Consider the following 12,047-nt stretch of genomic DNA (forward strand, 5'->3'; position numbering starts at 1 on the left):
TACAGCGCCATAATCCAATTCATGTTTAATACTTCTGCCGCAATGCGATGCGCCATGTGAGGAAATGACAACGCTCAACCCTCTCGTAGGTTATAAAATATGGCTCACAACAACGCCTCAAGCAAACACCTCTCCCTGTGTGTTCTGTGTACTACGCAGACGAACAGCAGTGGTGCACGCGAGGTAAAGTTTAACACTAGCCACTCTCGTGTTAGCCTTAACGTTGAAGAAAATAAGCTTTAGCCGTTAACATCAACGCTAATTATCGTCAATAAAAGCAAACAACCCAAAAACTTCGCTTACATCGATTCCCACAGTGCGTGGGGTCTGCATAATTTTCTTAATCACTGTATATATAACTTTCTTTTTCTTATGCGTATGATGCTTCATCCTCGTTTTTTCTATTGCTTTTATTTTTCCTGTTGCTATCGTATAGCGTCAGTGGCACGACGATAGCCCTCATTCTGGCGAGGCTTTCGTTTCCTATACCAATTTGAGCCACCTCTGTTCAGCGATGTGTTTATGCACTCTCTGTTCGCGCTTTCTTCTCTCTATCCATACTTCATGTTCTCTGATTGGCTTTGGACTTCATGCAAAAAGTATTATTGCTGATGTCTTTCTTTGCCAAGGTCACGTGCATCACTTGTTATTGTGACCCCGCAGGGGCACCTTGAGCAGTCAGGGTGTTGGTGCTTGGCACCGCCACGCACCCCGAGCCCCCATACCGACGCTGTTATTCGTACCGCGGCTACAGGTTTTAAGGTGAAGGGTTACAAACCGCAAGCGGTGGCGGTCGGTATCTTGGCCAAGCCCCGACTGACGGGCCTGACTGTCAGACTGGGCGGACCCAGCTGAGAATATGAGGGTGAACCTCACCCGACAACCCTCAGTCCGTACATGACGTATGGCATTTGTATCCTCAAAGAAAAACGATCGGTCTCTGGAAAGAGGCCGTACCAAAATTCTGAGCAGAGAAAAATTTTGTGAAAGCTTTCCGAAGTTCCTAGTTATTCACTCCCCCGACGACAAAGAACCTGTAACAATCGATCTTCAATATCGCGAAGCCTCTAGAAACTGCCATGGGCAAAGAATACAAGGCGAAAAGCCTTGCATCTGGTTACCTCTTGATTCAAGTACAAACAAAAGAATAAACCGAAGATCTCCAGAAACAAAAAGAAATTGCTGAGCAGAGTGTAACAGTTACAGCTCGCCGTAGCCTGCATAATGTAGAAACAGCGATCTCCGAAAAGCAATTCACGAACGAAACAGATGCACATATTCATGAAAATCTCCAAACTCAAGGTTTCAGAGCTGTTCGAAGGATCGCCATCCGAAAAACAAATGGAGAGATAAAAACTAGGCACATAGTGATCACGTTCAACCGCAGCATTCATCCAGGAAGAGTAAATGTGTCATATACAGGGTGTCCCAGCTAACTTTAGCGAGAGTTTAAAAGTATGCAAATGTCACGTAGCTGGACAAAACCAAGGTAATGTTCTTTGCGTCCGCTTGGCGATATTCACGTTATTTTTTCATTCCACGTAATTAAATAATTAGTCTTAATGAGTTAATCAACTTCTCAAATATTATAATTGGATGAAAAGTGTCAATGAGAAAATTGTAGAGCGACATGAAAAACTCCCGGTAGAGCTTTCTTTTGTTCAATACGTGCTGCATAAAAGTGTTTTCTTTTAGAGTGAAATAAGCCCACCAATACACGCACAGTGCCTCAAGCGGCCGGCCGCGCGGGGGTCTTGTGATCGAAAGACCGCGAAATGCGTGAAAGCGTTGAAATTCCATGAAGTTTGGTAATATATCCGGTGACATCGCGCAACAGTACGTTTTTCGTATATACAGGCTCAATCTTTGAATGAAACACTGCGTTTCTCGGCTGCGGAGCTACTAAGCTTTATCTAAGATCTCGCCGTCCGTAAACCAGATTGACTGTCCGTTTCAACTTCGAACTAAAATCTCAGGAGTCACTGTTACCTAAGTGATGAATCGTCCTTCTCTATTGAAACTGCGCACGAGTCGACGCAACAGTGTATGATAGAGCACTGCGACACTCGCGGTGTACACTGCCGCTTTAAGCTTATTTATGCGCATGTTTGGTCACCCTTTCTCGGACATGCAGGCCAAGAAATCTACCGGTCCGGTGCAGCTAAAGGACTCGTTCTTCGACACCAGCGGCGTGGAGTCCGAAGAACTGGACTATAAGAAGGCCTCGGACACAGACGTCGCCGCTGGCATACGCGCCTACAGTGGAAGTAAGGGCCAAAATCTAACGAAGTGGCGATAAGGTTATGCGTATTCGACACGGTACTCTTTAAGACCGGTTCGTTTTGTAGCTAGTGAACCTAGCAGAGCTAACAGTAAAAACGGCGACATATTAGCGCCACCTGTAAGATTTGGTGTCGGGCTTGTAGGACGGTCGGAGGAACTTGGGGCGACAGGACTAGGCGAGCAGCGTTTATTTCCAGTATTTACATTTTAAACATGGGATACATTTACACAGTCTAGCGTGACTCCTAAATGGAGCCTGCAAGACAAAGCATACAGCAAACGAGCACACATCTCATGAGTACGATCACAGAGCACGACGACGAGCACAGAGCACGACGACGAACACTCCTAGCAACCGACAAACAGCCGTTTTTAAACACTTCGTGTTCCCTAGATGCCTAGGTGAGGCAAAACGTTCGACGCCATCGTAAACAAGCCGCCTCTCTGCGGGACGGTTTACACACACAAGTACGCACAGTTTTCACTGCCGATTAGCAGCGTCAAACGTCAACGCAGTCGACCCGTCGCTTGCCCATTATTTTGAGTCTTGAAAGGCGCGTTGGTTCCCTGAGCTGACCAGGCACCCTGGCCACCGGTTGTCCCTTGTCCGGCGCCTCTAAATTCCAAAGCTGCCTTTCTCCTGAAGTCGCCACGTGTGTCAGCAGACTAGATCGGCGGTGGCGGGTACGGTAACAATAGATGGTTCGCTGATCGCGTTTAGCCATAACGGCGCCGAGGGGGTGATGAAGCGGCACCTCGAGGACCCCACGAAATGAGTCACCGCAGAAATTGTGGTAGGCTTCCATGGTTTTCTTCGGGGAAGCTCGCAACGCTCGCAGCTGTAGCTAGCTGAGAAAATGTTGCCACCTCGGCAAGCCATTCCTAACACACCTCATCCCAGACCTATCATCTGACTGACATTATCTGCCGCCATGTTGGAGGACCAGCACAGTGAGCACCGGCGTCCGTTGCCCTGTCGCGCGGTGGTTATGCCAGTTTTGCCGTATCTCTCACAGCGACGCAACGCGTCCCTATTGCATTGATGCAGGTAACTCACGGCCGTGAATGCGGTGCACTGATGTGATCCTAGCCGAATAGCGGGAGAACAAGCAGGGCGAGAAGCTGCGTCCGTGACGTCACGTGCAAGCCGTCTTCTAATGCTTGTTAAATGTGGCGTGAAAGCAGACATGCGATCGAAGATGCAATTCGAGTTTTGCCCAAAGCACGATACAGCGATATCGATGTACTACAGTGCATTATTATGAACGGCATATGAACCAATATACAGGGTGGCCCGAGTTTTGCAGCGAAGCAATGTACGGAGTTTCCGTAGCGATTTTCGGGGAAGGGTCCGCGTGGGAACCCCGAAGCAGCGTTGTATGATCAGGGCACTGACGAGAACGCGCAGCCAGGCTTGGCAGAGCTGGTGCAGCACGCAGCAACATATGTTTGACATGACGGGAAATATATGTATACTAAGTTCGCATAAAGTGAAGTGTTTGAAAAGGCTCGGCTATAGCGAAAGAATTGCACCAAATATCAGTGAAGCGTTTGCAAGGCCTAGGGTATATTTCCGACGACAAATGGCAAAGAACAACCCTGCGGCTGTCACAGATTCCGTCCTTCTAGAAAAAGAACGGGCAAGTCGCACACACAAGACAAATATTTTTAATTAAAGAACAATAGTATAAAGCAGCCCTAAACAAACGAACACTGCACACGTGTTAAAGGGACACTAAAGGTTACCAGAAACTCAAGTTAAAGTAGTAGAGCAATGTTCTAGAACGTCTAAGGCGTCAATATAATCGCGAACAGAGCTTTAGTAACCGAGAAATTGAGGTAAATGCATGACACGATTTGAGACCCACCAGCGACATTCCGGTACTAGCCCGATGACGAAAGGACTCCTCATAATTTGTGTTACTAATACTCAACTACTCGTATTAAAAATATCATTTCATTCGATTATAAGACGGAAAAAAATGCTACTTGTCTACGTCTATTCTATTCTAAGAAAAAATAACATTTTGACGTTACCCTTCAGTAATATGGGTGTTCAAAAGGTTTCGTTTTCGCTCGACTCTGCGCGCTCGACTCTGCGCCGCGCACGCTTTGGAGTTTCAGTAGTTTCGTTATCGCGTCGTGCTGTGAGGGTTCTGCTGGCTCGCGAAACTTTCATTTGGAACAAGCAGCGAGAATGCCACGTCCATGTGATGTCGTGGGAAGCCCTCGTTGCTTTCCCGCTCCGGAGAGCCGGTGTCGAGGCCGCCGTCGTAGTACGCAACGACGCCGGCAATGCGAGCCCTCAGCAGCAGGTCGCGCTCGTCAGTGCTCAAATCGCTGAAGTTGAGCCCACCATCGCGAGCCAATCTGTCGGTGTCAGGGTCCATTGCGACGAGCGTCGAAGTTAGCGTCATAGAATGAAGTACCAGCTTATGGGCGTCTTGCGCTGGAGTTTGAGGTATAGTAGCGGCGCCTGGTGGCGGTGCGGGAAACGACATCTGGGTCGTGCCAGCTTGGGTCGTATTGAGCCCTGGCTGTGGCGAAGCACGTTTCTAGGCCGAGTTTTGCGTCGATTCGCACATTTTTATGCCCTGTTGCGAGTGCGAAAAGGCTCGTCGCTTCTCATAGGCCACGCCGACCACGCTGCGAGCTCGCCGCAGCCTATAGTTTAACGAAAACGGACTCTCCGTGTGCCGTGGGACGTAATGTGGGACGTAATTCGTTTCTCCTTCCGCTAGCCACCATACTCCCGCTTTCGCTCTGCTGTCGGCTCTGTCTTGGCTCTGTTTCTGGCCGCGCGTTCGCGTTTTGCGCAGAAAAGCCGTAGCGCCGTCTGCGGACGCCGTTCTACTCACCGATGGCGCAACATCACTATGAGATCATGATGTCAGTACTCCTCGATCGGAGGGCGGGCGATTTGAACTGCGCTAGAGGTACGCGGACGCTTCAGAACGCATTTTCTCTTAAAATAAGTCTCTCCTTGGCACGAAACAAGCGTTTCGAGGTTTCTGTGATGATATTTCAACAGTCCACGTTGACTTAATAGTAACCTTTAGTGTCCCTTTAAGAACTAAACTACACAGTAAACACAATCCTACTCGAAAATTCCGGACGGTTTAGTCGCGTTGCTTGCTAACGTATCGCTGCCTCTCATCAACCGCCGTGGCACAGGATTGGTCAGGTCGTCAGGCAGCTGCATAAGACGGGACCCGACGATACGGTACCGTAGCGCAGGACGGGGCTTAGCGAGTGGCCTCATGCTGTAGCTTGGGCTGGCCTCCGTGGCCACAGTACGGGACCGAAACTGCAGCGGGAATCTGGCCGTGTGCCGCATGCACTGTCGCAGTACTCTAGTGGTACTGCGGGGCGGTGCGTTGCCGGTGGGTTCCCCTCTTCGGGCCAGGCACTGTGAGCCACCCGTTGCCTTCTCCAGGGTGCTATTGGAAACACGTAAGCCTCGACACCCACTGAACTGAAATTCTTATTTGTCTCGCTCTCCGTTGTCAAAAAGCAATGCCACTCACGAAAAGACTTCCGAAGAGTCTGATACCGCGCTTACACAGCTTCGTTGTCTTGACGGATGAGCTGCACAAATTGTCTTACATCTGAAAAGAGCTTTTTTTAAGGGGAGAAGCCTTCTACGTGGAAAAAACAGACAGTGTTCTTAGCCGCGACCTTAAGAGGCCTCCCGTACTTCTGATCTTATGCTCAATTATTTAAGTGGTCGTGATGAACTAACCAACGTTCAATGAATAACTTCATGTCAATACGTTGTTAATGCGGTGTAGCTGAGAGAACAAAAAAATGCACCAGATTCAGTTGTTTGTAGTGCGTCATGTTCAGTATATCTTGAAAAATTCGAAAGTTAGAAAGAAATAGAAGCACGATGTTTACAAACTAATAGGTCTGCATCAAGAACAGATATCGCCGTTCTGTAAACGGCATCTACTATAAGAGTCAAAGCGGACAAACTTGGTATGTCAGTTTGTATCTTGCGTGAATTGGTTACGTTGTGTACAAGGGCTCTGCAAAAGCCGTATTTCCATAATACTAAATTTTTTGAGATTCATATGTAACATATCAATTTTGTCCGCCGTAGATGCACTATTAGAGGCAATTCACAGAATTGTGATATCATTCTTTATTGTTGAGTTAGTTTTAAACTTGATAGTTTCGTTTTCAGAAAATTTACAATTTTTGCACAATTTTCTATGAAGAATTGACAACCTAAATCAAGAAGTCGAAACAAACAGTCCCTAGAATTTAAACTTTTTTGTTAAATGCAACAAAGATCGTCAAATTTGGTGCAGTGGTTGCCGGGAAAAACTAATTTTCCTTCTACATGTATTTAGATAGGAATACCCGAGCTAAAGCTTCCTCTTAAGAAGGAGGCCCAACTGTAACGTGAGCCCGCCCCCCCCCCCCCCTCCCGCACGAAATTGCTGGCTACGCCACTGTCATCCATGTATTGGTCGCTCCGTAATATCACCCTCTGGCAGCTGAAGCGCCGTCCTGGCGCTTGTTATGAAGCCGAGGAGCTAAAAGGCAACATGGCTTCAGCCGGGAAACACGAACAGCATCAATTGGTAGTGAGGAGGTCCGAGAAGAACAGGTATCAGAGAAGAAGCGCCCTGGGGTACAATCTCGCGACTGACGTTACCGAGTTGACGCAGCACCTTGTAGGGTGCGGTGTAACGTGAGAGGAGCTTCTCTGATATTCCAACGCGGCGACATGGCGACAGACCAGAGAGCCAGGCGTCAAGTGCACACTTCTGTGTCAGCTGTTGTAACGGGACTTCTGGTATTGTTGCGAACCACATAGTAGGTCGTGGGCAAGTTGACGAGCTGCATGGGCTCGAGGAACGACGTCACTGGCGTATTCAGTAGGCGAGCGAGGAGCCAAAGGAAAAGGAGCCTTAAATGGCAATGCAGGTTGTCGGCCAAACAGAAAAAAAAAAACGGTGAATACCCAGCCGTGTCATTCTGTGACGAATTGTATCCGGTGAAATTGATCCGGTGCAACATACATGGCCAGCATGTCAGCGTTTGGTTCAGGCGCTCGGTCAACCCATTCGCCTCTGGATGATAAGCGGTGATGAGCTTATGTTCAGTGGAGCAGGCACGAAGGATGCCATCTACCACTCTTAAAAGGAAGTACCTTCCGCGATCTGTGAGGAGCTGCCGAGTAGCGCCATCATGTAAATTATGTCGTGGAGGAGAAAGTCAGCGACGTATATAGAACAGCTTGTAGGGGGAATGCCCTGGTGGTTGCGAAGCCCGTGGCGTAGTCTGTCGCGACCGCAATCCATCTATTTTCCGATATGGATGTAGGGAAAGCGCCTTGAAGGTCAAGTCAGACGCGGAAGATTGGCTCTGCAGGAATATCAAGAGGTTGTAGCTGCCCTGCACACAGCGACTTGTAGCGTTGGAAGCGTTGACAAACAACGACGTAACGGAGCACAGAACGGTACGTGCCAAGTCAGAAATACTGACGCCGGATTCGGGCGTAAGTACGCGACACACCTACCTGGCGGGCAGTTGGTACGTTGTGAAGCTAGTGAAGAACGCTGGAGCATAGACGGCGAGATATGACAAAGAGAAGCTCTGACTCATCTGAGCTGACATTACCGCGACACAGAACATTGTCGTGTAGCTCAAACATGCGAACAGAATGGACTCGTGATTGAAAAGTTCGACTGTTATGGCGAGCCGTAAAGACGTGTCTCATCGCTGTTGGGCAGGGATATTATCCGAAGCAAGAATGGACAGTACGCAGGCGTCTCAGTCAGGGTCATTGAGGTAGGGAGCATCGACAGGGTGACAAGCAATCTGCGTCTTGATGCAATCGCCCAGACGTGTAGTGCGCAACAAACGAGTATTCTTGGAGCCGTAGTGCCCAGCGGCCGAGACGTCTAGACCACGATGAGATTGAGCAGAGGGCATAATGGTTTGTAATCACAGAAAGGTTCGGCCAAACAAATAGGGTTTAAATTTGGTGACAACCCACACTAAAGCCAGGCACTCGTATAGAGTGATGGAAAAGTTCCGTTCCGGCGATGAAAGAAGGTGACTGGCACGTTCCTTGCCGTGCTGTTTTGGGCCAAGGACAGCCCCAATCCTATGACCGCTGGCATCGGTGCGGAGTTCTGTAAGGCATGAGGCGTCGAAATGGGCCAGTATTGGTGGCGTAGTGAGTACACGGATGAGGGCAGAAAACGAAGCTGCTTCTTCGAGCCCCCACACGATAGGAACGTCCTTCTTCGAGAGTTCAGTAAGAGCGCGGTCGATGTCTGCGAAGTTCTGGACAAAGCGACGAAAGTAGGAACACAATCCAACGAAACTCCGAACGGCTTTGGCTGAGCACGGCACGGGAAATTGTTGCACTGCTCGCATCTTGTCGGGATCTGGTTGAACACCGGTAGCACTGACAAGATGACCGAGCATAGTTATCTAGCGTCGCCCGGAACGGCACTTGGCAGAGTTCAGCTGAAGATTGGCTCAATGGAAGACGGCAAGAACGGCCAATAAACGGACGAGGTCGTCGGGAGAGACAATGACATCGTCTAAATGGCATAGATAGATAAACATTATCTCCCGCAGCAGAGAGGACATCATACGTTCGAAAGTTGCTGTGGCGCTACACGGTCCGAACGGCACGACCTTGAATTGGTACAGGCCATCTGGCATAATAAGGGCAATTTTTTCGCGGCCCATAGGTTCGAGTGGAATCTGCCAATAGCCGGACTGAAGGTCGATGGATGAAAAATATTGGGCTCCATGAGGGCAGTCGAGGGCGTCATCGATGCGAGGCAAAGGCTAGACGTCTTTATGAGTTAATTTGTTCAAATTCCTATAATCAACGCATAAATTCCAGCTGCCGTCCTTCTTTTTCACGAGAACGACAGGGGAGGCCCCCGGGCTAGTCGAAGGTTTGATAAAGCTTTTTGTAGTCATTTTGTCAATTCTCGGCCGCGGTGGCCGCATTTTCATGGCGGCGAAATCCGAAAACACCCGTTCACTTAGATTTAGGTGCACGTTAAAGAAGCTCAGGTGGTCGAAATTTCCGGAGTCCTCCACTACGGCGTGCCTCATAATCAGAAAGTGGTGCCGGCGTGCCTCAGAATCAGAAACCCCATAATTCTTTAATTTTGTTGGCCTCCTTCTGGATGACTTGACGTTCGCGATGGAATACGCGATATGGACGCCGGCGTGTAGGGTTGGTGTCACTAGTGTTGATTCAATGAGTCACGACAGATGTTTGACCTAGAGGGCGATCGTCAAAATCAAATATGTCACGATAGGACGCCAGGACGCGGTAGAGATCTTGAGCTTGCGCTTGGGTCAGATCGGAAGTGATCTTCTTGTTAATGTCGTCGAGGAAAGAAGGAGCGAAGTTTGCGAAGCAAGAAGGCGGCGAAACATCTGCATCCAAAGCGGCAATCTTGCAGGGATCAAGTACGGAAATTGCGACAAACGACATGACTTGCGGGATAACCTTAGGCAACAGGCCGACGTTGAGAAGGGGCAGTACCTCGGTATCGTCAGCAATGGAAACAATGGTGTGAACAAAGGCGACATCGCGGGCCAACAGAACGTCGATAATTGGATACAAGATGTAATCGCCATCAGAAATATTGTGTGAAGACGTCGAAGTAACGTATGTAGTAGCTTGAGGCGGCAAGCGAACGCGATGGCGGGAGAATAAGCGTGGCGGTATGTTGGCTGGAATATCGGGAAGATGGCGCAGTTCAAGCTGAAGAGCACCGTTTGCACAGTCATTTAGGGCAGCATGACTGGACAAAAATCTAAGCCAAGGATTAGGTCATGGGGGTACTTCTCAATGACGGCAAAGTGTAGTGAAGTTGTGTGACCAGCACTGAGGACGTGGGCTGCAGTAGAACGGCAGGAGTCCCTCCGTCAGCGACGCGGATGATGCGGAAGGCGGCAAGCGTGAGCACTTTATGAAGGCGACGACGAAGGTCTTCACTCAATACAGAGGTGTGCACCCCAGTGTTGATGAGCGTAGAAATAGTGACGCCATAAACATCAACGTCTAACAAGCTTTGTCTCGTCGGCATCGTTAGACGAGTATTTGTGGTGCGAGTCGGCAATGCAGCGTGGCAATGCAGCGTCACTTCCGGGCGCTGCACTGCTCCGTTTTCCTGATAGGCACGTGCAGGGCTAAAAGGAGACGATGGGTGGTGAGTTTGCAATGAGCGAGACGACGGGCGACGGCGTGGGGGCTAGCGCGACTGGTGACTACGCGGCGATGGGGAGCGATTATTTATCCTTGTGGCGTTGGGAAAAAAGGACTGGGTTGAAGGTGCGAGGCGGTTGCTGTCCGGACGGCGGGGACCAGTGGGTGGCGCCGTAACGGGCGCCGTGGCCGATACGCTGACAATGTAAAGCATATCGGTCGATCATCAGGGGTTCTCCGCGCAGCATGGTCGCGAGATCGCGTAGCGAATCGCTGCTCTCACTCGGATGAAGGTGGACGCCATGAAGTTTGTGTTGGGCTGGACACAGTGCACACAGAGGGAAGGCCCATGTGGGCAAACTCCCGCCGGACAACGGCTTGGACGAATGGAGTCGCAATCGAGCTCGAGTCACCGGCGCCAACTGGGGCAGGGGTAATGACCTCAAGTCCGTAGCGAACAATGCGTGTTAGCGGATCTGGTGGCACTTAAACGTGTATGGAGGGGCTTTAGTGTCACTGGCGGCTGTGCTGCCGTGTGGTAATCGCAAGAGGACGTTCCCGCCTTGCTGGGAAGCCGTGCGAACGTGTGGTCAATGCGCCGGCTTTTAGCGTGCTCAAAACGCCCACAGTTCTTTATAATAGCTTCGAATATAGAGAAATTTTTCGCACTTTGAAAGGTTGAAGGCGTCGTCGGCAATCCCTTTCAAGATCATTTTATCATTCATTTTACCAATTTATATTTTTACCTATATACCTACTTATATACCTTTTTACCTAAATATACCTATTTATATTCATTTTACCAATCATTTTAAAAATGCTTGATTTCAGCGATAAGCTAGTGATGCTGAAAAACGCTTATCAGCTGAGAATTCCAGCATGAAACCTTCCGAAGATTTTTCGTCGAGAGTGCGCGCATTACTTAAAAAGCTACGGGACGCTTCGGCTGAGCAGAGGAATGACGGCTTGGTTATTAAAATGAGGTTCGATCATTTATTTATATATAACGTTCGTTACAACTGGGACGGTGCCTCAAATAGTTTAGTAATAGCTCCTGGCTTTGATTCAAACGCAAGATTTCCAAATGTCTCATCATGACTAGGTTGACAATCTCGTCACTCTGCCACAGATCTTGCGCTTTTGAATGTTAATGCCAGAAGTACGACTAACAAATTTCCAGTTTCTTTCACTAGTGTCTTCATCTTCTCTTCATGTTATATGCATCACCGAAACATGGCTTCATGAAGATACAACTCAGAATTCACGCCTCCTGGTTACATTGCTGTCCGGTATGACCGTCAGAATAAGAAAGGCAGTGATGTGGCCTTGCTTTTACGTTCAGATTTTAACTTTGAGTTTCTACGAGGTCCTCCCATTATAGAATCGATTTGGTGCAAGTTACTAGTGCATAAGCAGAACTTAACAATTTGTGGTCTTTATCACCCCCATGATAGCCTTAGTGACTTGTTCGATAATATTTCGGATTTTATACACGACCACGACCATTTTCTACATGCATAGCCTCAACAGTTCTGACCTAATTGTCCTTGGTGACTTTAACGTT

At 48.9% G+C, this 12,047-nt stretch overlaps 1 protein-coding gene across 1 annotated transcript in view; it reads left to right on the plus strand.

The window, feature by feature from the left end:
* LOC142558313 (uncharacterized) overlaps positions 1-12,047 on the plus strand; it is a 113,221-nt gene that overhangs the window by 61,752 nt on the left and 39,422 nt on the right. The window contains exons 8-9 of the mRNA XM_075670462.1: positions 664-831; positions 2,135-2,267. Coding sequence (XP_075526577.1) covers positions 664-831; positions 2,135-2,267 — 301 coding nt within the window. The remainder of the gene's footprint in view (positions 1-663; positions 832-2,134; positions 2,268-12,047) is intronic.

Source organism: Dermacentor variabilis, chromosome 9 (assembly GCF_050947875.1).
Source record: "Dermacentor variabilis isolate Ectoservices chromosome 9, ASM5094787v1, whole genome shotgun sequence".
NCBI classification, from domain to species: domain Eukaryota; kingdom Metazoa; phylum Arthropoda; class Arachnida; order Ixodida; family Ixodidae; genus Dermacentor; species Dermacentor variabilis.